General features: G+C 49.3%; 1 protein-coding gene, 1 long non-coding RNA gene and 1 other non-coding gene across 9 annotated transcripts in view; 1 reads left to right on the forward strand and 2 right to left on the reverse strand.

Moving 5' to 3' along the window:
* The window catches only part of Dennd2a (DENN domain containing 2A), a 96,163-nt gene that overhangs the window by 17,916 nt on the left and 52,525 nt on the right, over positions 1–25,722 (reverse strand). For 4 of the 5 annotated variants that reach the window (XM_052173496.1, XM_052173493.1, XM_052173495.1 and 1 more), the window contains exons 5-12: positions 16,503–16,703; positions 14,204–14,297; positions 13,718–13,768; positions 10,648–10,835; positions 6,240–6,349; positions 5,304–5,373; positions 3,187–3,264; positions 1,492–1,632 (exon numbers count right to left, since the gene is read on the reverse strand). In XM_052173496.1, coding sequence (XP_052029456.1) covers positions 1,492–1,632; positions 3,187–3,264; positions 5,304–5,373; positions 6,240–6,349; positions 10,648–10,835; positions 13,718–13,768; positions 14,204–14,297; positions 16,503–16,703 — 933 coding nt within the window. The remainder of the gene's footprint in view (positions 1–1,491; positions 1,633–3,186; positions 3,265–5,303; positions 5,374–6,239; positions 6,350–10,647; positions 10,836–13,717; positions 13,769–14,203; positions 14,298–16,502; positions 16,704–25,722) is intronic. The other variant, XM_052173494.1, reaches the window with a different exon arrangement.
* On the reverse strand, positions 11,633–13,707 carry LOC127678508 (uncharacterized). 3 transcript variants are annotated; one of them, XR_007976585.1, is made up of 3 exons: positions 13,518–13,707; positions 12,511–12,563; positions 11,633–12,351 (listed from the first exon to the last, which is right to left on the reverse strand). It is a non-coding gene; the product is annotated as an uncharacterized LOC127678508 (long non-coding RNA). The 3 variants fall into 3 exon arrangements; XR_007976586.1 differs by lacking the exon at positions 12,511–12,563 and adding an exon at positions 12,574–12,626 and having other exon boundaries at positions 11,633–12,123; positions 13,419–13,531; XR_007976584.1 differs by having other exon boundaries at positions 12,511–12,626; positions 13,419–13,531.
* On the forward strand, positions 15,505–15,563 carry LOC127679501 (U7 small nuclear RNA). Its single transcript, XR_007976806.1, has one exon. It is a non-coding gene; the product is annotated as a U7 small nuclear RNA (small nuclear RNA).

Here is a 25,722-nt window from a genome sequence, read left to right on the forward strand (position 1 = left end):
CTGCACGCCCCCCCCCGGAGGAGCACATCTGCACGCCCCCTTGGAGGGTTTACACAAAAAACTGACCTAGCCTTAGAGACCTGGAAGAAATTCTGTCTTCTGAAGGTCTGTTTCTGCTAGAAGGAAATCCCAGGCCTATGCATGTAGCCCAGGCTGGCCTCAAATTTTCTATGTAGCATAGAGTGGTCTTGAACTATCTACCTACCTACCTATCTATCTATCTATCTATCTATCTATCATCTATCTATCAATTATTGTGTCTGGGATGTGTGTATGAGTACAGGCACACGTGCCAACACGTGTGTATGTATGAAGGTCAGGAGCCTGTTCTCCCCTCTACCACGGGTTCCACAGTTCACTCCAGTCATTGGCTTGAGTGGCTGGTGCTCACTAGAGAAAGAAAAGATTAAAAAACATTATCTTTTATATGTGTGGGTGTTTCTCCTGCATGTTACATAGAACCGTTACATAGAACTGCAGTTACAGATGCTTGGAGCCACCATGTGGGTGCTGGGAGTCAGCCTGGGTCCTCTGGGAGAAGAACCAACACTTTTAACCGCTGAGCCCTCTCTCCAGCCCCATGGCTTTGAACTCTTGATCCTCCTGCCTCCTTCTTCCAGAGGCTGAGATTACAGGTGTGTACCACCGTGCGTGGCAGTTCCAATCACTTCCGAGAGTTTTCCTAGCTTGCTGTGTTTCATCATCTTTTCCCTTACTGTCTGGGTGGGATCCTGGATGTAGTACGAGTTGCATGGATGAGTTTCTAAGTTTCTCCATAAAGGGCAGGCTTGGCAGGGCGGCTGAGTGGAGACTAGCTTTTCCTCTACTACAGCACCCACTGAGACCCCCACACTGGGGCTGCCTCACTCCCAACATTCAGCTATAACTCCATGTCAGCTAATCACCCCTGGACGGGGTGGTTTTGGGTTCCCAACAACTGCTCAGAGCTGGACAGCTGGGTTGATCTGGTGTGTTCCCGATGCACCCTCATCTCTTCTGCGTCTAGAAGCAACTGGTCCCCAGCAGAGATCCAAGGCCGGAAGAGACCAGTGCTCCTCTGATGTTTTCAGGGAAGAGGGCGGAAAACATGCGTTGTCTCAGGCCGCAGGGTCTGACCAGGTCAAGGACAGGCTTTGAAGCCTAGGGTGGATATTAAGTACACCCAAGACAGTCTTCACTGACAAAGTAATAAAGTGACGCAGGCCCAAAATGTGGCTAGATCTAATAAGACTGATGATTGACTCTGGGCTTTGCAAAGAAGCCGAGGGGGCACAGTGCACATCTGTGGAAAAACCTCATGCTATACGGCACGGCTCTTGTGATTGCTCCCAGGAGCCGAGCCTGGGCTGGACAGACTGGACTAAGGGTGGGTGTCGAGGACTGACCACTGAATTGGATGCCCCGCTGGAAGACACAGCCTCTCCAGCCACAGGGATGCGGCTGGCTGGACCACCTGTTCTCCCGGCAGAGGAAACGAGTCTGACAGCTTACCTCAGTGCCTGAGCCTGGCAGGAAGTTCTTGACAATGATGGTTTTGCCCAGGGCTGGGAAAGGGGCTTCCATGACGCTCCTCATGAGGGGCTGCACCAGGGCAGGGGAGATCCCTCTTCTCTTTTCCACCTCGTCCAAGATCTATGAGAATAAGCAAAGCACCTCAGCTACGCTGACGTCAGTGTGCTCAGTCTGGTGTAGCAGACCTGCCAGAGTGACTTAAGGACTGGGCGGATGGAGGTGTGGGAGCTCATGAGGGGGCTACTGACAGCTGATGGCTTCTTGGGGGCGAAAAGTCGGTTTTCTTTAAAAGTGTGGTTAGCCCCTGTCCACTGGCCACAATCCAGTGGATGGCTCCACACTCACGTGCACAGATGTGGACGGCACGGACTGAAGTGATAGTTACTAAAAGACCAGGGGGCTGGTCAAGAGCACTGACTTCTCTATTGGAGGATTTGAGTCTGATTCTCAGTACCCACTGGTGGGTCACAGCTACCCGAAACTCCAGTTCCACGGGATCTGCCACCCTCTTCTGGCCTCCACAGGTACTGCATGCACACGGACATGCATACATAGAATGAAAATAAGTCCTAACAACAACTACAAGCAGCAACAAAGGCCAGCAGAGTGGCACATGCCTTTAATCCAAGCACTTGACTCTGTGACTTCCAGGCTAGCCTGGTCTACACAGGGAGTTCCAGGTCAGCCAGGGCTACATAGTGAGACACGATCATAAAGAAATAAGCAAACAACAATAAAGGGTACGTGAAGGTGGGGGTGGGGTGGATCTCAAGAGGAGTTAGGGGGAGGAAGAGGGATGAATATGATTAAAAATAAACCCAAAATGAAAACTAATGAAAACAAAAAACATGCACATGTATGGACTTCTCAAAGAATTAATAAAAATATTAACAGTCTCCTCAAGGAATTAGGGGGCGCCTGAAGTTCTTACCAGGGGCTTCTGGGTCCTTTCACCCTGTGACTTTGTACATCACACTGCTCATAGGAAAGCCACAGGTTGTCCTTGTTGCTTTGACATGTGACTGACTAATCCACGTGCATCTTTTATTCCTGGGCTTTGTGCACCCTAGGGACTGAGCTTCAACTCAGACCGCGCAAACTTTCTCCCTCCTTTGTTCCTTTCTCTGGGTCTGTCTCTTCTTCAGGACACCAGTTCTTCTAGGAGTGAGCCACCTTGGCCACACCCTTCACTAACTCTCCTCATTCTTAACTAATGATGAGAGAAACAGATTAGAAGCGAGGAGAGAGCAAAGAAACGGGGAGCAAAATACTAAGATTAAAAGCAGCAGATGGGGCCGGAGAGATGGCCCAGAGGTTAAGAGCACTGGCTGCAATTCCAGAGGTCTGAGTTCAGTTCCCAGCAACCACATGGTGGCTCACAACTCTCTATAGCATGCCTACATAGATGTAACAATATATACATAATAAATCTTAAAAAAAAAAAGCAGCAGGAGATGGGTGTGGCTGTGGATGGGGTGCGACTGCAGTGCAGCTGCGAATGGGGTGCGGCTGCGAATGGGGTGCTCCTGCGGATGGGGTGCAGCTGCGGATGGGGTGTGGCTGCAGATAGGGCGCTCCTGCGGATAGGGTGTGGCTGCGGATAGATGGGTGCTGCTTCCTGGGTCTCTCTGGGCTTGCCCTGCTCGCCCACCCTCCCTCTGGGCAGGTGCTCACCTTTGAAAAGAGGCTGAAGCATCCCAGGCGGCTCACAATGCAATAAACCTCAGGAAGCCGCTTCCCTTTGCCTCCAGGCTGTGTGGGAGAGAAACATAAGGATATTGTAAGTGTTAAGGTCCGGGAAGGTGGACCCCCAATGCCCTGGAGCTATCCTGTGTCGGTTGTGGAACACCCAGGAAGGCAGGCACTGCTATCACCCCCTTTTACCATTCAGAAGTCTGTTAGATCACTGTGTGCATTTTTGCCTTAAAAATACTTATGACATTTATTTATTTACTTACTTGTATTTGTGTGTGTGTGTGTGTGTGTGTGTGTGTCAAGATGACAACTTGCAGGCCAGTTCTCTCTTTCGGAGAGCAAGTCAGACACCTGGAGCTGGAGTTATGGATGCCGGTAAACCTTCAGGTGCATTCTGGGAACCAAATCTAGGTTCTTTGTAAAAGTAACAAGTGCTCCAAGCCCCCAAGCCATATCTCCAGCCCCTGTGGGTCCTGAGAGTCAAACTTAGGTCATCCGGCTTGGCAGCAAGCACCTATACCTCCCGAGCCATCTAGCCTGCCCTCTTGTATTCTTTGGAAGGCCCCAGGTCAAGGGTCAAATGCATGGGTGCTGAGTGTGGTCTGGGACCTTAGGGCCTGGAGCCCATTTACCCGCGTCACTGCAGCCCCTCCTTCCAGGTGTTGGAGATGGAGTGTCATACTATCAGAATCAGTACCCTAAATGAGAACTTATTTCTGAAGACCCTTCTGAGAAACCACTTTAAACTCATTTTTAAGGGAATAGGACCAGTCAATCTCAACACTTTAAAGCAACCATAATAACACGGGCGGGTCTGCCTCCACCTGCTCTCTTTGGTTGTTATCCTTTTTATCCATCAAGTCATTAAATATTAAACATCTAAAGCTCACACAGTAGCCGCTCCATCCCTCCTTCCTGAACTGGCTAGAGAGAGACACCAGGGCCACTGATGACCTATCTCTTTTTTAAGCACATTTCTAAAGGCCTGGCATCCTTAGTCAGAAAAGCAAGTTGGATACTCTGGAAGGTTCTGAACCACCAGGTGTGTTCTGGAATCCAAACCCAGGGATTTTTTTTTTTTTCCAAAAGCAAGAAATGCTCTAAGCCCCTTTGCCAGCCCCGTCCCCCAGGCCCTAGTGTCTGATTTTTAAAGGTAAATATTCCAAAATGGATATTTTTACATTATTTGAATCTTCTCACCAACTATTCTAAATGTTCTCATTTGGCAATCAGGGTCTGTTTAGTGATGTTTTTTTTTTTTTGTTGTTGTTGTTGTTGTTGATGTTTTGTTTGTTTGTTTGTTTGTTTGTTTTTGTTTTTTGTTTTTTTTGGTTTTTTCGAGACAGGGTTTCTCTGTATAGCCCTGGCTGTCCTGGAACTCACTCGGTAGACCAGGCTGTCCTCGAACTCAGAAATCCGCCTGCCTCTGCCTCCCAGAGTGCTGGGATTATAGGGGTGCGCCACCACCGCCCGGCCTAGTGATGTTTTTTTTTTTACAAAGGAAATTTACTTTAAGCAAAGAAAGATCTTTAACTTGGGAAAAAAAATCAATGAAGTGTGTTTTTTTTTTTTTTCTTTTTTGGTTTTCAAGACAGGTTTATCTGTGTAACAGCTCTGGCTGTCCTGAAACTCATTCTGTAGACCAGGCTGGCCTTAAACTCAAAGATTCACCTGTCTCTCTGCTTTCTGAGTACTGGGATTAAAGGTGTGTGCCACAATACCTGGCAATGAAGTGTTTTCTTATGATGGAAATAATTACTTCTACCTAAGCAAACCCAGTGAGCTTCCAAATTTCTCCCTCCCTCCCTCCCTCCCTCCCTCCCTCCCTCCCTCCCTCCCTTCCTCCCTCCCCCCTCCCTCTGTGTGTGTGTGTGTGTGTGTGTGTGGTTTGAGACAGGTTAGCCCCGAACTCAGGATCCTCCTGCCTAACTTCTTTGGTGCTGGGATTGCTTGCACATTACCAGGGCTAGCCTTATCTGTGTTCTTAACTTCCTGGTTAACCTGCCCCCACCAGCTCCTTCCCCAGCAGCACAGGCGACATCTGTGTGTCTAGGCTTTCTGTGAAGCTCCGGTTGAGCGAAAGGCAGAGTACTAACCAGCAGTCTTCGGCAGTAGCCGAACCTTCTGCTCCCGTCTTCTCCAGTTAAGACAAATGAGAACGTTTCACTGTTGGGAAACACAAACAGGTTACAAAACATGACAAACCCCAAAGGGACACCACACCCCCACTGGAGTGAGGAAGCGGCAGTGGGGGGGGGGGGCAGGAGAGGCCCTCAGGCTCCTTGCTCGGACTGTCATGGTCACCCGAGCAAATGTCATGAGGTGGACTGAAAATGTCCTGAGAGGAAATGACTGCCCCACCATCCCATTGCCTGAGGTATCCCAGGGCTTAGAGACAGCTGCCCTTCACTACCATGACAGCAGAGAGGGACGAGGGCTGGCTGTTTGTCTCCATTAGAGGAAGGTGAGGCCGTGACTCAGGAGCGAACAGCTGAGGAGAGAACAGGTCTGGGCCTTCCTCAGGACTACCTGCTGTGTGGTTCTCGCACAGGAATGTTCACACACAGCTATCTTGAGACTTTTCTTTCAGACTGCAGGCCAGCTTGCTAGGACACAGCGTGTCTCCGCACTCAGCATATGCACCTGATGAGTTGGGCGACTGCTGGCAGCCAACACCAGCTCTAATGCAGAAATGTGAACAGATCCTATTCCTAGCAGCAGCTAGAGAAGGCACTGGAAGGTTTCCGGAGCCCTGTGTGGGTGAGGACGGACAAGGGGCTGCTTTGCTAACTTCTCCCAGGCTGGGATTGTAGCCGGGAGGTCTGAAACACACAGAGCTGACTGTGGAGGCTTCACCAACGCCCACTTAGAAGGGCTCCTTCTGTCTCAGGGAAATTTTAAAAACCCACAGGGGAAATCTCTAGGCTGGTACCCATCAGGATTGCCTAACTCCTGAGTTTTGACCTCCCTCCGTACCTCCGACATCCAACTCTCAAACTCTGGATGCGGACGGGGCTGTTGGAAGCGCTTACCTGGTAAAGTCCTGGACAGGAGCCCAGTCCTTGGCATCAGGGAAGCAGAACTGGGGGATAGCCTTCAGCTGGTCCTCAGCCTCTCTCATGAACTTGAAGGACTTTTCCAACTGCAGGGAGAAAGATGGGAGAGGGTCACAGACTAAACCCCAATAAGGGACAAAGAGGTAAAGTCCCGTGTTCTCATCTCTGGCTATGACTACCATTCAGTCACTTCCTGGGGAAGGGTCTGAAGCCCATCTGTGGGCTCTTTTCCTAGAGACAATCCAACTGTAGTTTGAGAGGGCAATCAGGAGGCAGACAGTCACATGCTCCAGAGAGATGTTCTGATTAATATTCTGAATACGTGCTTCTGGTCAGTAAAGAACTCTCGGTGGCAGTCCCTTCTACAGGGCGCCTGTGGATGTGGGAGGCAGTGCTGGGCAGCAGCTCTTCCGACCGCCAAGTGTGGTAATACTCAGTGAGTACGGACAGCGAGATCACATTGCACCTCAAAACCAACTGGTCCAACGGGGTCTCTGACCATGGCGCTGAAGGGAGCTCAGACATCATGAAGACTGCACTCTGATTTCAGGAAGGAGAAACCATGCCCGGTGAAGGTAAGTGATTTGTCCCCATCACACAATGAGTTTAGAGAGGGAGGGAAGGTGGTCACGCCGCTGGTGTCTCTGCCTCCTGCGCTCAGGACAGAATCCCAGGCAGTACAGATGGGAAGGATGACAATCAATTGAAGTCTAATTGAGAAATTATATTTAATGTCATGAAGACTGGGCGTGGTCATGTAGCCATGTAATCTCAGCCACTTAGCTACAGAGTGAGTTCAAGGCTGACCTGGCTATTTGACAATGTGTCAACACAAACAGACAAAAGAAAGTAACGAGTTTGCTTATTACTTGTATCAAATCAATAAGAATCTGTTTTCATTTTAAATGTGTTTTTTGTTTTTATCCTTATTTATTTATTTGCTTTATGTATGTGTGTTCACCTGGATGTGCACACATTATGTGCACTACATTTATGCAGGTGCCCTTGGAGGTCAGAGGGCATTGAATTTCATGGAGCAGTTGTGGGCCACCTGATGTGGGCGCTGGGAACTGGATGAAGTGCCTCTCAGAGAGTAATAAGTGCTCTTAATCACTGAGCCATCTCTCCAGACCCCTGTTTTGCTTTTTTTTTTTTTTTTTGAGCCCAGGTCTCAGTATGTAGTTCAAGCTGGTTTCAAACTCACAAAGACTCTCCTGCCTCAGTTCCAAGTGCTAGGATTACAGGTGTGAACAACCACACCTGGCTTAATGGAATATTATTAGTGTGACAATGTGGACTCCCAACCTTGAATAAAGGGTCTATTGGACTGTGGGGTTAAAAGCTTATAAAACGTCTGGGCATGGTGGTACACCCCTTTAATCTCACCACCTGAAAGGCAGAGGCTGGAAGATCTCTGAGTTTGAGGCCAGCCTGGTCTACATGGTGAGTCCAAGGTTATCTGGATGAAATAGAGACCCCGTCTTGACATGTACACATGAACCCATACAAACAAACATTACCCAAAGCCCCCAGACGACAAAATCATCAAAAATCAAAATAAAGGGCTGGAGAGGTGGCTCAGTGGTTAAGAGCACTGATTGCTCTTCCAAAGGTCCTGAGTTCAAATCCCAGCAACCACATGGTGGCTCACAACCATCTGTAACATGGTCTGACTCCCTCTTTTGGAGTGTTTGAGGACAGCTACAGTGTACTTACATATAATAAATAAACAAATCTAAAAAAAAAAAACCTAAATAGAAAGGTCCAAGTCACGGTTATATAGAAGACTCTGTCTCAGGGGTGGAGAGATGGCTCAGCTGTTAAGAGCAGTCTGCTCTTCCTGAGTTCACTTCCTACCAACCACATGGTGGCTCACAACCATCTATACTGGCATCTGATGCCCTCTTCTGGCATGTAGGCACACGTGCAGACAGAGAAGTCATATACATTAAATAAATAAATAAAATCTTAAAGAAAAAAAGAGAGACTATCACAAAATAAAACAAGGAGGCCCGGCATGACCCAGAATGTACGAAATGAAACAGATGTACATAAGAAATATCAGGAGCCAGACACACTGCCAACAGAGAGAGACCAGTTAAAGGACAGCGCCCTACATACTGGGGCATTAGAGAACTCAAAAAAATATGCTTCAGAATTTAAACTAAATATGTTTGCTTACAGGGCTGTGCCTGGAACATGATACAAAAATCATAGTATTGGCTGCGGAATAACAATAGAAGAAGCTCAGTATGAGGACAGGCTAGAAGCAGAAACAACGAGCAGTGGGGGAGGGGCTCACGGAGATCCTGAGTGACTGACTACTCCCTTTATGTCTTTCTGAATTAGCTCTGTTTTCAACAGTGACTTAACTATCCCCTAAAAGGGGTTTCTAGTGGGCGTCTGAGTCTAAGGCTCCAGGCCGCAAGTGGTAAGCATTCAGCATTCTAGTGACTCAGTAATTAATTCATGACTTAATGTCTCTGTTCTTGAACCTCAATTAAGTGTTAGCATGTGCACAGCAATGTGCTGAGCCCTGAGGACGATGCAGAACGACAAGACAGTCCTCAGGCCTCGGCACCTACTGGGGCTCTCAATTGGGCCCTGAGTATGAGCCTGTCTCACACGGATACACTGGGCAACATCCCAGAAGCCAGACATCCATGCAGTGGCCTTTTCAGGAGCATGTTCCTTAAAGGTGTTGGAGGAAGAGGGTAGGCACTGTATGGAGAGCACAAGCCCATTGTTACTTCCATTTACACCTTTGTTCAGAACTTCAAGACTGTGCTAGCCCTCTATGACGAAAGAAGGCAGGCAGGCACACAGACAGGCAGGCAGGCAGGCAGGCACACAGACAGACAGGCAGGCAAGCAGGCAAGCAGGCACACAGACAGGCAGGCAGGCAGGCACAAAGACAGACAGGCAGGCAGGCAGGCACACAGGCAGACAGGCAGGCAAGCACATAGACAGGCAGGCAGGCACACAGACAGGCAGGCACAAAGACAGACAGGCAGGCAGGCAGGCAGACAGGCAGGCAGGCAAGCACACAGACAGGCAGGCAGGCAGGCAGGCAGGCAGGCAGGCAGGCAAGCACACAGACAGGCAGGCAGGCAGCAGGCAGGGTCCAGGCCCTGAAGGGTCTTGTATGAGGTAATTGCCACAGAAGCTCAGCACAAACCAAGATGGGCTCTGTCTCCTCCCCTTTCTCTGGAGCTCTGGTTTGTACGATGACTGTCATATACCACCTCCTGACAGCTCTTGTGCAAACACTCACTCTTTTAGCATACTTCTGAAATACCTTCTGAAAGGGCAGGACATCCATCCTATTTATCTTTGTAATCACTTTGGGGACCAAGCAGAAAATCACTAGAATGTCTGGATGTAAGTTCTGGTTGGACTGAATTAGACTACAGTAGACTCTAATGCAGACGTGGAAGCCCAAGAGTCCCTTCGGCAACACTGGCCACGTCCTGTAGGCTTTAGGATGTACTCTTTATTTTAGGTGCCATGAAATTATCAGTGGTGTAAGCCACAGTACGGCAGGACTTTTCCCTGACAGTTAGAGAAACAGGATATATTCAAAGAAGATTTAGCAGGGATATAAATGGATGGCACTTAGGGGTTGTGTGTCTTAAGGAGGAAATGCTGAGTCAGGCTGGATAAAGAGAAATGACAGAGTCAGGCGGTGGTGGCGCTACGCCTTTAATCACAGCACTTGGGAGGCAGAGGCAGGCAGATTTCTGAGTTCGAGGCCAGCCTGGTCTACAGAGTGAGTTCCAGGACAGCCAGGGCTACACAGAGAAACCCTGTCTCGAAAAACTGGAAAAAAAAAAGGGAGAAATGACAGTCAGCAGGGGACTTAGGAAGGTTTTGAAATACGGTCTCATGCATCCCAGGCCTGCCTGGAACTCACTACATACCCTTGAAGATGGCCTTGAAGTTCTGATCCTTTTCCTCTACCTCCCAAGGTTACAAGTGTGTGCTCCCTGACCAATTTATGTGGGACTGGGGAAAGGGTTTCTCTTTTATTCTCTGTGTAGCACTGACTGTCCTGGAATTCTCTGTGTAGACCAGGCTGATGTCAAACACAGAGATCTACTTGCCTCTCCTCCCACCTCCTAAATACTGAGCTTACAGATGATATGCCACCACATCTTGGACTATCTTTGCCTGATTTTGTTGTTGTTGTTTTTGCATCTTTAATCTGTCCTCCTGGGCCCTGCCAGTCCCCAGGGCCAGCTTTTTCGTGTGGCAGACACTCCTTGGGGCTCACTTTGAAGGTTCCAGACCTTAAGCCTTTCATGGACTGCCAGCCCTTCCTGAACCCAGCTGATGGCCAGAATGTGGAAGTCCCCAGGCAGCCCCTAGGGACTCGTCCCCCTACCTTCAGAGGAAATTGCTGGGTGAGCTCTGGCACATAGGCAGCCCCTGCCTGCTTCTTGTGCAGAGACACGACCACAAAGTACTCGAAGAGTTGCCTCTCTTGGTACTCGATGAGATCGCGGTCAAGTGACGAATACCGAGGGGCCTGCTTCAGGCGTGACTTCACATTGACCAGGCGCTGGCTGTGAGCTGCGGGGAGAGAAGCCGCGAGCCTGTTGTGACTCACTTGTCAATGTGGAGTTAGCTGCTCAGCCTTCAACTGATTATGTAATTCCTAGCTTCGGTACATTTTCTAATCCCCTGAGTCTTTCTCCACATCGAGCAAATTAGTAGAAAACTCTTTGGCCTCTTGTCAAACTCGTGGGAGGTGTGCCATGCACTCACAGGCCTGCCAGCCAAGCAAGGCACAGGACCCAGGCTTGGGACTGGCCAGGGTGTGGTGGTCAAGCCTTGGGTCGGAAGCTCCACAGGTTTCCCCTCTGTCTTTAGAGTGGAGGCTGTATGTATCCCCCTCATTTGCGGTCATGTCTTCAGTTTGTGTGATGTTATAAAATCCAGACCATGAAAGTTCTGGAGCTAGGGCTTTGTAAACATCCTGTATGATGTGATAACAGAGACCCGGCTACCTCAGGAACTCCCTCCCACCTCAGCCAGTTCTCTGCAGTGGGAACGGACTTGCTTGCTCTGGGGGTGGCCCAGTAGTAGATGGTGTCAGAGGTAAACGAGGGGAGCCACTAGGTAGACTAGTCTTGTCGTCACCTCACTTAATACCCAGGGCTGCCTTCTCTGTTCTCTCATGGGGTCTGAGAAGTCTCAAAAAATTGATCCAGTCTTGGACAGGGATCATTGAACGTCAGGCCCGTGGGCACCAATTGCTTTACCACCTTCATCTAGCAAGCAAGGAGCCAGAGGCTCTGAGATCTTGAGAGATTGCCTACAGCTCACAGCCACTGTCACATGTGGGACCTGACATCGTCAGAGGGAGAGGACAGGTGGCTGCAGTATGTTGCACCTGATCTCTGCACAGGCCTTGCCCACCTCTGCTCACATTCAACACTCATGCCTTGATTGACAAGCCTGAGCAGACCATGTCTGTCCCTCAGCTGTAGGAAGGAGCTATGTCTACAGCTGCCCAGTCAGTTCGTGCACCTGCTCTCCTCACCTCCCACTCAGCTCTCCTCACCTCCCAGTCAGCTCATGCACCTGCTCTCCTCACCTCCCAGTCAGCTCATACACCTGCTCTCCTCACCTCCCAGTCAGCTCATACACCTGCTCTCCTCACCTCCCAGTCAGCTCGTGCACCTGCTCTCCTCACCTCCCACTCAGCTCATACACCTGCTCTCCTCACCTCCCAGTCAGCTCATGCACCTGCTCTCCTCACCTCCCAGTCAGCTCATGCACCTGCTCTCCTCACCTCCCAGTCAGCTCGTGCACCTGCTCTCCTCACCTCCCAGTCAGCTCATAGACCTGTCCTCACCTCCCAGTCAGCTCGTGCACCTGCTCTCCTCACCTCCCAGTCAGCTCATGGACCTGTCCTCACCTCCCAGTCAGCTCGTGCACCTGCTCTCCTCATCTCCCAGTCAGCTCATGCACCTGCTCTCCTCATCTCCCAGTCAGCTCATGCACCTGCTCTCCTCACCTCCCAGTCAGCTCGTGCACCTGCTCTCCTCACCTCCCAGTCAGCTCGTGCACCTGCTCTCCTCACCTCCCAGTCAGCTCCTGCACCTGCTCTCCTCACCTCCCAGTCAGTTCGTGCACCTGCTCTCCTCACCTCCCAGTCAGCTCATAGACCTGTCCTCACCTCCCAGTCAGCTCATGCACCTGCTCTCCTCACCTCCCAGTCAGCTCATGGACCTGTCCTCACCTCCCAGTCAGCTCGTGCACCTGCTCTCCTCACCTCCCAGTCAGCTCATGGACCTGTCCTTACCTCCCAGTCAGCTCATGCACCTGCTCTCCTCACCTCCCAGTCAGCTCATGCACCTGCTCTCCTCACCTCTCAGTCAGCTTGTGCACCTGCTCTCCTCACCTCCCACTCAGCTCATGCACCTGCTCTCCTCACCTCCCAGTCAGCTTGTGCACCTGCTCTCCTCACCTCCCAGTCAGCTCGTGCACCTGGTCTCCTCACCTCCCAGTCAGCTCATGGACCTGCTCTCCTCACCCCCCAGTCAGCTTGGGCACCTGCTCTCCTCACCTCCCACTCAGCTCATGCACCTGCTCTCCTCACCCCCCAGTCAGCTTGTGCACCTGCTCTCCTCACCTCCCAGTCAGCTTATGGACCTGCCCTCCTCACCCCCTAGTCAGCTTGTGCACCTGCTCTCCTCACCTCCCAGTCAGCTTGTGCACCTGCTCTCCTCACCTCCCAGTCAGCTCCTGCACCTGGTCTCCTCACCTCCCAGTCAGCTCATGGACCTGCTCTCCTCACCCCCCAGTCAGCTTGGGCACCTGCTCTCCTCACCTCCCACTCAGCTCATGCACCTGCTCTCCTCACCTCCCAGTCAGCTTGTGCACCTGCTCTCCTCACCTCCCAGTCAGCTCCTGCACCTGCTCTCCTCACCTCCCAGTCGGCTCGTGCACCTGGTCTCCTCACCTCCCAGTCAGCTCGTGCACCTGGTCTCCTCACCTCCCAGTCAGCTCATGGACCTGCTCTCCTCACCCCCCACTCAGCTTGTGCACCTGCTCTCCTCACCTCCCACTCAGCTCATGCACCTGCTCTCCTCCCCTCCCAGTCAGCTTGTGCACCTGCTCTCCTCACCTCCCAGTCAGCTCATGGACCTGCTCTCCTCACCTCCCAGTCAGCTCATGCACCTGCTCTCCTCACCTCCCAGTCAGCTCATGGACCTGCTCTCCTCACCTCCCAGTCAGCTTGTGCACCTGCTCTCCTCACCTCCCAGTCAGCTCATGGACCTGCTCTCCTCACCTCCCAGTCAGCTCATGGACCTGCTCTCCTCACCTCCCAGTCAGCTCATAGACCTGTCCTCACCTCCCAGTCAGCTCATGGACCTGTCTCACCTCCCAGTCAGCTCATGGACCTGTCTCACCTCCCAGTCAGCTCATGCACCTGCTCTCCTCACCTTTCAGCTTCTCCTCAGTGTCGCTGTCAGACTCACTGTTCTCGTCTGTCACTGGAACCAAAGAACAAGGAAGGAAGAGGCAGATGTGAGTCCCAGCATAGGAAACAAACCCCAAACTTCTAGGCCAGAGGGGGTGTTTTGTCAACTAAGTAAAACATGTCAGTCAAATTCGGCTCAACTTAATGTTGAGCAAACTGACTTGACTCTGGGTAAGATGGCTGCTTTAGCAGCGAGAGGCAGAAGCCCTCTCCTGTAGCCAGGAAGGTTGCTGCCAGAGCCAGGTGACGTGAGGCCCTCGGCTGACTTGACAGTAGATAAGGCAGAGCTGGCTCCTGGCCCTTTGTCCCAGAGAGAAGAGCAGACAAGAAGAAGCCACTGCTTCCTCCTCAGCGAACTGAGGAAAAGCAAGAGAAGAGGCACTCTCTAGGAAGGATGTTCTCAAATTCTAGTGAGGAGGACAGCCCCAGCATGGGGGCCAGAGTCTACCTTTTCCCGAGCTGCTCTCCGTGGACTGGGATAGCCTCTTCACCCGCTTCTTTCCTCTTCGGGCCTCATAAATGGCATTGATCCTCAATACCAGCTGCCAGACACCAGAAGAAAAGCCACCGTTAATTACTCTCCCTAGTGCAGATGGTTGTCTGGGTGGACCCTTCTTTCCCAGGATGACAATGGGAAAGGGGAGGGCACGCACTTCCACCGCCTCCCGTCTTTTGATTGTTCTTGTCAACCAGACTGTCCAAACACAGAAGGAGGCTGTCCTCTCTGCCCTGAGGCCAGCCAGGTCTAAGCACCCCTTGCCCAGCTGAGACACTGGGGGGTCCTTGGCTCTTCAGAATCACTCAGTTCTCCTTCCAATACTTTAACACTGTGATGTCACTGTGGCATAGGTATTTATTCCAAAAATGAAACAAGAGAAGGAAATGCCAAAGTGGCAGGGCCACTTTGGTGGGAACCATTCCAAAGAATGTTTGAAGAGCCCCCAGTACTAGGGGTAGAAAGATGGGCCAGTGGCCAACAGCATAGTCTACTCTTGTAAAGGGTCCACGTTCTCTCTATCTTTCTTTTTTTTAAAAAAAATATTTATTTATTATGTAAACAGCATACTGCCTGCATGTACGCATGCAGGTCAGAAGAGGGCACTAGATCTCCTTATAAATGGTTGTGAGCCACCATGTGGTTGCAGGGAATTGAACTCAGGACCTCTGAACAGTTAGTGATTTTTTTGTTTGTTTGTTTGGGTTTTGTTTGTTTGTTTGTTTGTTTTTTGGATTTGGTTTTTTGGAGACAGGGTTTCTCTGTATATCCCTGGCTGTCCTGGAGCTCATTCTGTAGACCAAGCTGGCCTCGAACTCAGAAATCCACCTGCCTCTGCCTCCCAGAGTGCTGGGATTATAGGCGTGCACCACCATCGCCCGGCACAGTTAAGTGATCTTAACTGCTGAGCCATCTCTCCAACTGAAGAACCCATGTTCAATTCGCAGCACGCACATGGTGGTTGATAGCCAGCTATAACTCCAGTTCTGGAGGGCCTAACGCTCTTTTCTGGCCTCTAGAGACACCATGTGTGCACAAGGCACACATTACAGGCAAAACACCTATACTTAGAAAGTGATAAATAATCAAATGTTTAAGAGAGGTTGAATTTGGCTGGAGAGATGGCTCATGGTTAAGAGCACCGACTGCTCTTCCAAAGGTCTTGAGACCAATTCCTAGCAACCACATGGTGGCTCACAACCATCTGCAATGTGATCTGATGCCATCTTCTGGGGTGTCTGAAGACAAGTACAAAGTGTAACAACTTTTTTAGAATTTGTCCAGGTTTTCTGACTCTGGTTGGAAGACCCCTAAAAAAAAAATACGAGTACAGTGTACTCATGTATAGAAAATAAATAAATAGATCTTTAAAACAAAACAAAACAAAAAAAAAAAAGAGAGAGAGAATGGCAGGTAGATTTCTGGGTTTGAGGCCAGTCTGGTATACAGAGTGAGTTCCAGGACAGCCAGGGCTACACAGAGAAACCCTGTCTCGAGAAAAGTGAGAGAGAGAGAGAGAGAGAGAGAGAGAGAGAGAGAGAGGTTGAATTTTTTTATGCATTGTGAAGAACAGAAGCAGCATATGTCCTGGTGTGTGTGTGTGTGTGTGTGTGTGTGAGAGAGAGAGAGAGAGAGAGAGAGAGAGAGACTGTTAAATCTCTACCCTATCCTTTCCATCTTGCACCAGCTCTCTTGAATGGATCAATAGCTCCTTTCTGTAAGTCAGTCACTGAGAAAAAGAAAAGTTGGGGCCAGGCAGTGGTGGCACACCCCTTTAATCCCAGCACTCGGGAGGCAGAAGCAGGTATATTTCTGAGTTCTAGGCCAGCCTGGTCTACAGAGTGAGTTCCAGGACAGCCAGGGCTACACAGAGAAACCCTGTCTCGAAAAACAAACAAAGTTGGAGATATATGGTAGAGTGCTTCCTTAGCAAGTGTGAAACTCATGTTCAGTCTCTCTCTCTGTCTCTGTCTCTCTCTTTGTCACACACACACACACACACACACACACACACACACACACACACACAGAAAAGAACCAGAGTTAAAAGGTTAGATAAGGAGGCAGGGAGGAGTGGCTAAGGCGAAGGCACGGACTATGACAGTAACAGACCATGACCCACATCTCCCAGTTTGCTGTCTATCTGTCCCATGGTCATGGAGAAACCAGAGGACTTCTTACTCTTTCTCCTCCACTTCTCTACAGAGAAGTGGGGTGCATCCTGGACCTTAAAATCCGAAGCATGCATTACCCTGGGGATCTTTTTCTTCTTCCTGCCATTCTGTAGGTCTCCGAGGTTAAAGAAAGTGTCGTCGGGGCTGCTGGGCGTAGACGGAGGGCTGGTTCTCAGCGGGGACCCAGCTCCATCCCGGCTCAGCTTCCTGGTGTCCAACAGCTTGAAGTTTCTTCTCTCTGAGTTTTGCCGGAAAAATGCAGACTTGGACAAGGACTGCTGTGTGAGAAAGGAGACAGGTATAAGTCCAGACAAAGGGGCCGAGGTGGACGACCACTGTGGAGACACAGAGCGGAGAGGCGGGGCTCCAGGGTACTGCGGTTTGCTATACCACGCTGCACCACCATTCCACTGTGGAGAATGCATGTGACAGAGGATGTAACTTTAGTCTAATCTCTTTTCAGAGGTGTGGGAAGCTATCTGCCCCCACTGCTTTACAGTTGAGCCTTGATAAGACACACACCTTGGGAATTGCAGGACTAGACTGACTTGCCAAGGGCCTGCTCTGAGGGAAGTGTCACTCCGCTGGCCATCTGCATCTTCTTTTATTTGTAGTATTGAGGTTTGTGTCTACGGCCTTACATAGAGAGGCGCTCCACTACTGAGCTAGAGCCCCAACCCAGGGTTTTTTTTCTGAAACAAAGCTTCTTTCAAATCAAAAAGCAAACAAAAAACTTATTCAAAAGTTTACAACTCAGTAGAGAAGGTAGCTCAGAGGACTTACCGGCACATACACAGCACCAAGTTTGATCTCCAGTACCCCCCAAAATGAAAATGAACTTTTCTCCTGGCACGGTAGTGCATGGTTGTAATTCTAGCATTGGGGAGAGACAGATGTGCCAGGTCCTCCCCAGCTGTACAGCAAGTCTGAGGCTAGTCTGGGCTGCATGTGACTGTGTCACACACACAAAAAAATTATAGTACATAACACAGAAGAGAATCCATTTTTCCTGAAAAATACTACAAGTTGATAAGCACAAGCCCACTTAGACAGACAAAAACAAAAACAAACAAACAAAAAAACAGATAAAAAAAATTAGACGTTCCTAAAGTGGGAGTGTGATGACTCCCAGATCTGTAGAGAAATCTCAACTTTCTCCAAAAGGAAAAGAAAAGCCAAGCTTCACCAAGGAAACATTTTCATTCAAAAAAGTAAAATGACTTGCTAATCCACTCTGTAAGCGAGTCCATGAGCAGAAGTAACTTCCCACACAGCCAGGGAGAGGGTCGAAACCAGCAAACCTGGAGGAGGGTAAGCTAGGCACAGCTTACAAATGGCAGTGTGCAATGCGCATGCCCTACAGTCCACCCTCCCACCCCTAGAATCTCCCCTTACTGATACACTTGGTAACATTGTATTGTAACAGGAAAGTCAGACTCTGCAGAGAATATTACACATTGTGAGAAGGCATATAATCACAAAACGCTGTAAATAACCTAAATGTCCGCTGATAGAGGTTGAGCAGGTAAGTTATGATATATCCAGACAGTGGAATAGTGTGCAATTGTAGGAACAAAAGTTAAAGATAGACATACAGGTTCATACAGGTTTATGTTTATGTGTATAGGTATTTTGCCTGCATGAATGGTGTGCGCCATGCACACTCCTGGTGTCAGCAGAGGCCAGAAGATGATGTTGGATCCCCTGGGAATGGAGTTAGAGATGGTTGTGAGCTGCCATGTGGGTGCTGAGAATGAACCGGGGGTCCTGGAAGAGCAGCCAGTGCTCTTACCTGCTGGGCCATCTCTCCAGATTTGTATTATCATTTTTGACAGTTACTTATTTATTGTGTGTGTGTGTGTGTGTGTGTGTGTGTGTGTGTCAGCGCATGCTGTTGGTGCACAAGGAGGCCAGGGGACAGCTTTTCAGGGGTCAGTCCTCTCCTTGCTTTTGAGGCAGGGTCTCTTTTGTTTTGGCAACTGTACTGAGTATAGGAAATTCCTGACGATCCTCTGTTCTGTCTTTCATCAATTCATAATAGGGCTGAGAGTCCAGGTGCTTACCGCCACTTCCAGCATCGTAGACTTCCCGACTTATTTAATACTGTGTGTGTAAGTGCATGACGTGTGAGCCACTGCACGTATGCAGAGAACAGCTTTCAGTCCTTCCTTCCCAGCTTTACAGCTGTGCCTGATTTATGCGGACCGAACTCCGCACGTCAGGGTTACTCAGCAAGTGCTTTACCCACGGAGCCATTCTGCTGGTCCGTCAGCTGTATGTTGCTCCTCGTAAGAAGCCAGGCGCAGCCTGCTGATTTTCACGTGTTTAAGACGTAGGGTATCACTGGGTGTCCCAGCTGTCGGGAGGCAGAGGCAGGTGGATCTCTGTGAGTTTGAGGCCAGCCTGGTCTACAGAGTTCCAGGATAGAAACCCTGTCTTAAAAGACCAAAAACACCAACCGACCCACTAAACAAATAAAAAGATATAAAGTATCTGGAGATCGGAAGGCACTCACTGTCCTCCACTTGCTTCCTCTCAGCACCGATATTTTTCCTGCCCAATGTTCTGTCTTTCCTGTGTTTTCGATGTGATGCTCTTTGCCTATTTTCCTTTGGGAAGCCTCTTATTTTTCTGGCTATCTTAAGATGTATTCTCTATAGAACTATTAGCCATTTGTCAGTCTTCCTTCAGTGAGCTTTGCCAAGTGGCTCCCTCATATTTATATTTTCATCACAGGAAATAGCTGACACAACTGTTTTGCTTTTACGGTGCCAGGAGGTCACACACTAGGGCCCTGAGCGCGAGAGCCAACTGCTCTGGCTGAGCTCCCCTGCCCGGCCCATATGGTCCATGGATTTTATTTTATATGTGTGGGCGTTTGCCTGCATGTATATATGTGGACCACATGTGTGCCTGGTGCCCGAGAAGGCCAGAAGAGGACACTGGGTCTCCTGCCACTAGCTGGAGTTAAAGGTGGCGGGAGCCACCACGTGGGTGCTGGGACTCCCGCCTGATAGCTGGGGTCTTATGGAAGAGCAGCCAGCGCCCTTAACCACTGAACTACCTCTCCACCCCCTTTAGACTTGTTTTAAGAGATTGACTTTATTTTCTTATTTTTTTGTGTTTGACTTATTTTTTTAATTGTGTGTGCACATGTGTGCCTGTATGGGTTTGTGTGTGTGTGTGTGTGTGTGTATGTGCGTGCTTACAGAAGCCAGAGACATCAATTCCTTTGGAGCTGGACTAAAAGGCCAGTGTGAGCAGCCTGACATGGGGACTAGGAGCCAAAGGAACCAATCGCCAGTCATCTGCAAGAGCAGGAAGCGCGCTTATCTCAAGAGCCAACTCTCTAGTCCTCTAACTTCCTCATTCTTTTTTTTTTTTTAAAGATTTATTTATTTATTATATGTAAGTACACTGTAGCTGTCTTCAGACACACCAGAAGAGGGCGTCAGATCTCATTGTGGGTGGTTGTGAGCCACCATGTGGTTGATGGGATTTGAACTCAGGACCTCTGGAAGAGCAGGCGGTGCTCTTACCCGCTGAGCCATCTCTCCAGCCCCTAACTTCCTCATTCTTTATCTAGAGCGTCTATCTGCTGGGCTGGTGAGGTGGCTCAGCAGGCAGGGGCATGCCTGCTGCTGTGCCTGAGGACCTGAGGCTGAGCCACAGGTCCCGCGTGGTAGAACCAGCCCACACAGGCCGTTCTTACCTCCACATGCTTGCTTGTGATACACGTGTATGCACACATATACAAATAAATGGTGAAAAAAAACTAGAAAAAGAAGAGCCTCTATTTCTTGTTAGATGTTTAATAAATACCAAATTCTATTTGGTCTGGATTTTCTTGGTTTGCTTTTAAACATATTTTATTCATTAATTCATCGGAAATTTATTTTATGGTATGCTAATCTAAATCATTTCCCTCCATGCTAATTTATCCTGATTCTATTTAATGAAAGAGCTTTTCTTTCTCAATCAATTTACAAAGCTGCATCTACCGCATCTTAAGTGCTTACGGAACAGGCCTACGTTGTCTTGCTTAGTTCCAAGTAGGATATATTTACAACTTCAGAGGTTTTTCTTTTTCAAAATTTCCAGGAACAAAGACTCCTATTTGCCCCGTGGTTGGTTCTCCCATTCATCATGGGTCTACAAGGAGCAGGGACCTGCTAAGCACAGGAAGCAGTGGAGTGCTGACCCGCTGTGGACAGTGTGGGCATTTTCATCACCTCAGTACAGAAAGTAGCCTTCTAGGCTGCCTACTTCCACCTGCAGTGAAGTCCGAGAAAATGTCCTGATACTTTGAGGACACTGAAATCTATGTAACTGCTGGCAACCAGTGGGCATCTGCTTCTGTTCAAGTTTTGCACCAGGCTAGTTTTATTACAGGATATTTGTTTGACCAATGAAAAGATCTGAGAAGAGAAGCACCCAGAATACGGTATTCAATTCTGGATGGCATGCCAAGGAGCCTGGCAGAAGCCGTGCACAGGCTGCATCTCCTGGTGCCACTGTTGGGGAGAAGGGATCCAGCAGTCTCACAGAGCACCCAAATATCTAACGGTCCAGGGAGTTTGGGAGGGAGTGGACTTTTGGAAGCTTCTTGTTTGATAAAAGGGAAGAGAGCAGGATGAGGGAGTGAGCCTCAAAAGTATTTAGCATAGTCTGAGGCTCAGTAAAAAGAAGCCAATTCTGACAGGAGTCTTTTTTTTTTTTTTTTTTTTTTTTTTTTAATTTGGTTTTTTCAAGGCAGATTTCTCTGTATAGCCCTGGCTGTTCTGGAACTCACTTTGTAGACCAGGCTGGCCTCAGACTCAGAAATCCGCCTGCCTCTGCCTCCCAGAGTGCTGAGATTACAGGTGTGTGCCACCACCGCCTGGCCCTGACAGGAGTCTTAATTCGGGGCTCTGAGGGTCCTGAGGGTCCTGGGGGAGGTGGTACCAGAGTAAAGATGTCTATGTGCTGAAGCTTCTGAAAGCAAGGGTGTGGGTTTTAGAACCAGTAGGAGTCAGCGAAGGTCTTCCTCAAAGCCAGATAGGATCTACGGCAGTGTGGGCTGTGCCCTTTCTGCTGCAGCTTCTTAACCATGCCAAGTCCATGTACAGCATGGGACGTGCGAAGAGCTAAGTAGAGGGAGAAGACTTCATTCATTGAAAACCGCACACAACGTCATTCATAAAAATCAGCAACTGGCGGTAGTTTGCAAGACCCTGACTGTGGGAAGCCACTGGAGCATCTTAAAGGTGAGATTTTTCAGGCTGTCACCCAGCAGATTCTACCGTTGATGGGAACCAACAGGCCAACACACATAGTGCCTAACCGTACCATGGCTCCTTCTCGCAGCTGTCACCACGGAACGTGGCCTCCAATCCATGGGCACTGGACTCAGAAGGTCTGCAGTGCCTGAAGGAGAGAGGCAGACAAGGACCTTCTTGGCCTGAGGTCAAGCCTTGTGAGTTGTTGCAGGATGGGTCTTAGCACGTGACATCTTGGTAGGGAGGATGTGGCAAAAGTTCTGAGCCTCCTCAGAGGGAGGATGATGTGACCTGGAGCGGAGATCTCTGACCCCTTTTGACTAAATGGGTGTCACAATGTTTAAAAAAAAAAAGAAAAAGGAAAAGGACTGTCTTGATTAGCAACATCCTTCTCTCTGACATAAAAATTAATCCTTGACAACTGTACTTGCACACATTTGTATAATTACAACACTTAGGAAGCTGGTGCAGGGAAATTACAGTTTGAGGCCAGCCAGAGTTGCAGAGTGAGGAACCCCCTCCCCACGCCCCCATTGCAAAACAAAGAAACTAACAGAGGCTGGGGAGATGATTTCCTGGGTAAATGCTTGCTCTGTAGGTGTGAGGACTGGAGTTTAGACCCTCAGCACTCACTAACAGCTGGGCAGATGTGATAGCACACCTGTAAGCTAGCACTCAGGAGGCAGTGGGATTTCCTGGGTAAGCTGGTTAGCCAGAATAGCAAAGCTGTAGACTCAGTAAGACTCACTCCCTGAATAAAGCAGAGAATGACCAAGACAGCCAGGGTCAGCTTCAGACCTACACGTGCACACGTTCAGTGCACACAGGCAATACACCTCTGCACCCATACACATGAGGACATCCGAGCACACTCCAGCCCACGCCCCTATGCACGATTTCTTTTTTGGGGTTTAACGTTCTTTGTGCTGCAGTGTGTAGTACGCATGCTTATATAATACTGCGCGGAGCTCACAGACCGCAGCATCTGCTCTAGGCTGCACATCGGCTCTCCTCTGAAGACACTCCGTCCCGCTGCCCCTCCCTTCCCACTGGGACCCGACAGGAGTTAATTAAATGGACATCCCGACGATGGCGATGGCGTAGAGCTTTCTGAGGCTGGTAGGGGAGGTCAACACGGAGGGGCTGCCTCAACTACTTCTAAGGTCCCAGATGCAGCCCAGATGTGGCAGATGCTCAATGAATAGCTGAGGAGCTAAATGGAGGAAGCAGCAATGTCTGCAGCTGTGCCTCCGAGCGGGGGCACAGAGCAGACGCCCAGATGTGAGGAGAGGAATGAGCATGAGAGGAATGAGGCCGTCATGGCGCACTGGCCTAACAGCCCTCGGTGTGTAGGGGGGTTGGGGGCGCGGCTCAGCTCACAGTGCTATCCAGGACCACCTCATCTGGACAGGAATCTTGACTGGCCTCTCTGCCACTGCAGTTTGGCTGCAGCTCCAGGCTTGCCCAGCCTAGCAAGGACAGGAAGGGCTACTCAGCCTTCATTTTCTGGTATGAGGGAGGAGCTGCCTGCTCTGCCTGTTCAGGGCAGATGTTTTTCACAGTTTCTAAGAGCATGAAACGAAGAGCTAGGTAGGCTGGGAGGTGCAGAATGGTATGGCTGCGGCTTTTGTTTTCTGTATATGCGTGTGGGTGTACACATACATGTGTACAAGTGTGTGCAGCCAGGGGCCACCCACCTCCTATCTCTCTCTCTCTCTCTCTCTCTCTCTCTCTCTCTCTCTCTCTCTCTCTCTCCCTCTCTCCTCTCCCCCCTCTCTTTCCCCCTCCCTCCCTCCTCTCCCCCCTCTCTCCCTTCTTTCTTTCCTTCTTTCTTTCCTTCATTCTTTCCTTCTTTCTCTTCTCTTCTCTTCTCTTCTCTCTCCCTCCCTCCCTCCCTTTTTGACACAGAGTCTCACACTGACCTATAACTCTTTAAAAAAAAAAAAGACTTATTTAGCTGAGCAGTGGTGGCGCACGCCTTTAATCCCAGCACTTGGGAGGCAGAGGCAGGTGGATTTCTGAGTTCGAGGCCAACCTGGTCTACAGAGTGAGTACCAGGACAGCCAGGGCACTTATTTATTTATTATATATAAGTACACTGTAGCTGTCTTCAGACACCCCAGAAGAGGGAGTCAGATCTCATTACAGATAGTTGTGAGCCGCCATGTGGTTGCTGGGATTTGAACTCAGGACCTTCAGAAGAGCAGTCAGTGCTCTTTTTTTTTTTTTTTTTTTTTTTTTTTTTTGGTTTTTTTGGATTTGGTTTTTTGGAGATAGGGTCTCTCTGAATAGCCCTGGCTGTCCTGGAACTCACTCTGTAGACCAGGCTGGCCTCGAACTCAGAAATCCGCCTGTCTCTGCCTCCCAGAGTGCTGGGATTACAGGCGTGCGCCACCACTGCCCGGCCAGTCAGTGCTCTTACCCGCTGAGCCATCTCTCCAGCCCTGACCTATAACTCTAAATTCAGATGGATAATAAATAGGCCGCTCCAGTGCTGGGATGCTCCCACCTTGGTGATAAGGGACTGAACCTCTGAACCTGTAAGCCAGCCCCAATGAAATGTTGTCCTTCGAAGAGTTGCCTTGGTCATGGCGTCTGTCTACCTCAGTCTAGCCTCTATAGGAATGGAAAGTTCTAAATGTCAGACACATCCATATTCCAATGGGAACACAAACACATTTCCAAGGCAAGTAGAAACTGCTAACTATTGGCTACCTCGTGGCAACAGTCTTCTCCATGTGAAAGTTAGTTGATTCAGGAAAATACCGAGGCAGCTAAAATGGGCCTGTAGACTTCACCAGCCACAACAGGGTATGTCCCGACTCTTCTACAAGTCTGTGGCTGGCAGTGCTCCTGTCTGACATTAGGTGTAGAAAGCACGCCCAGTGGAGACCCACCCCACTGTCCAGCAAATGCTGACCCCACCCAGGGAGACTACAGGTTTACAGCTGCAATTCTCAGGCTGGGAACAAATTCTGACGCTGGACAGTGACGCTGGCAGTTTAAATTTGGTCTTCTTTTATTTACTGTCCTCAACAACAAATCTAAAAGGTTCACAGGATCTTCTGTAAGAGGGAAGCCACTCGTGGAGTCTTGACCTCTGGGTTCTCAGACATCCTAAGACCACCGAGGTAGCTGCTTCCCTCACAGAAATACTCTGTACATGTGCAAGCAAATGCGGGTTTACAAGTACATACATTCTTTGAGCTAGAAAATGCTCATAGGGTCTAGAGAGGCTGCTCAGTTTTTTGGGTTTTTTGTTTGTTTGTTTATTTTTGTTTTTTTGAGACAGAGTTTCTCTGAGTAGCCCTGGCTGTCCTGGAACTTACTCTGTAGACCAGGCTGGCCTTGAACTCAGAAATCCACCTGCCTCTGCCTCCTAAGTGCTAGGATTAAAGGTGCCCGGTATAAAGATTTATATATTATTACATGTAAGTACACTGTAGCTGTCTCCAGACACACCAGAAAAGGGCATCAGATCTCATTACAGATGGTTATGAGTCACCATGTGGTTGATGGGATTTGAACTCAGGACCTCTGGAAGAGCAGAGAGTGCTTTTAACTGGTGAGCCATCTCTCCACCCCTGATTAAGAACTCTTACAGAGTGGTGGCATACGCCTGTAAACCCAGCACTCTGAGAGGCAGAGGCAGGCGAATTTCTGAATTCGAGGCCAGCCTGGTCTACAGAGTGAGTTCCAGGACAGCCAAGACTACACAGAGAAACCCTGTCTCAAAAAACCAAAAAAAAAAAAAAAAGAAAGAAAGAAAAAAAAAAGAACTCTTACAGAGGACTTGGGTTTAATTTCGAGCACCCACACGGCAGTTCACAACTGCCTATTACTCCAGTTCCAGGGGATTTGATGCCCCCTTGTGGCCTTCAAGGGCTCCTGAACACATGTGATGCACATAAATTCACACACATATATAAAAAAATTCACATACATATACATAAATAGATTCACATACATACAAAAATAAATAAGTACTTTTTAAACATTTTGTAAGACAGGGTCTCACTGTAGCTTTGGATGCCTGGAA

Source organism: Apodemus sylvaticus, chromosome 2 (genome assembly GCF_947179515.1).
Source record: "Apodemus sylvaticus chromosome 2, mApoSyl1.1, whole genome shotgun sequence".
Taxonomy (NCBI): domain Eukaryota; kingdom Metazoa; phylum Chordata; class Mammalia; order Rodentia; family Muridae; genus Apodemus; species Apodemus sylvaticus.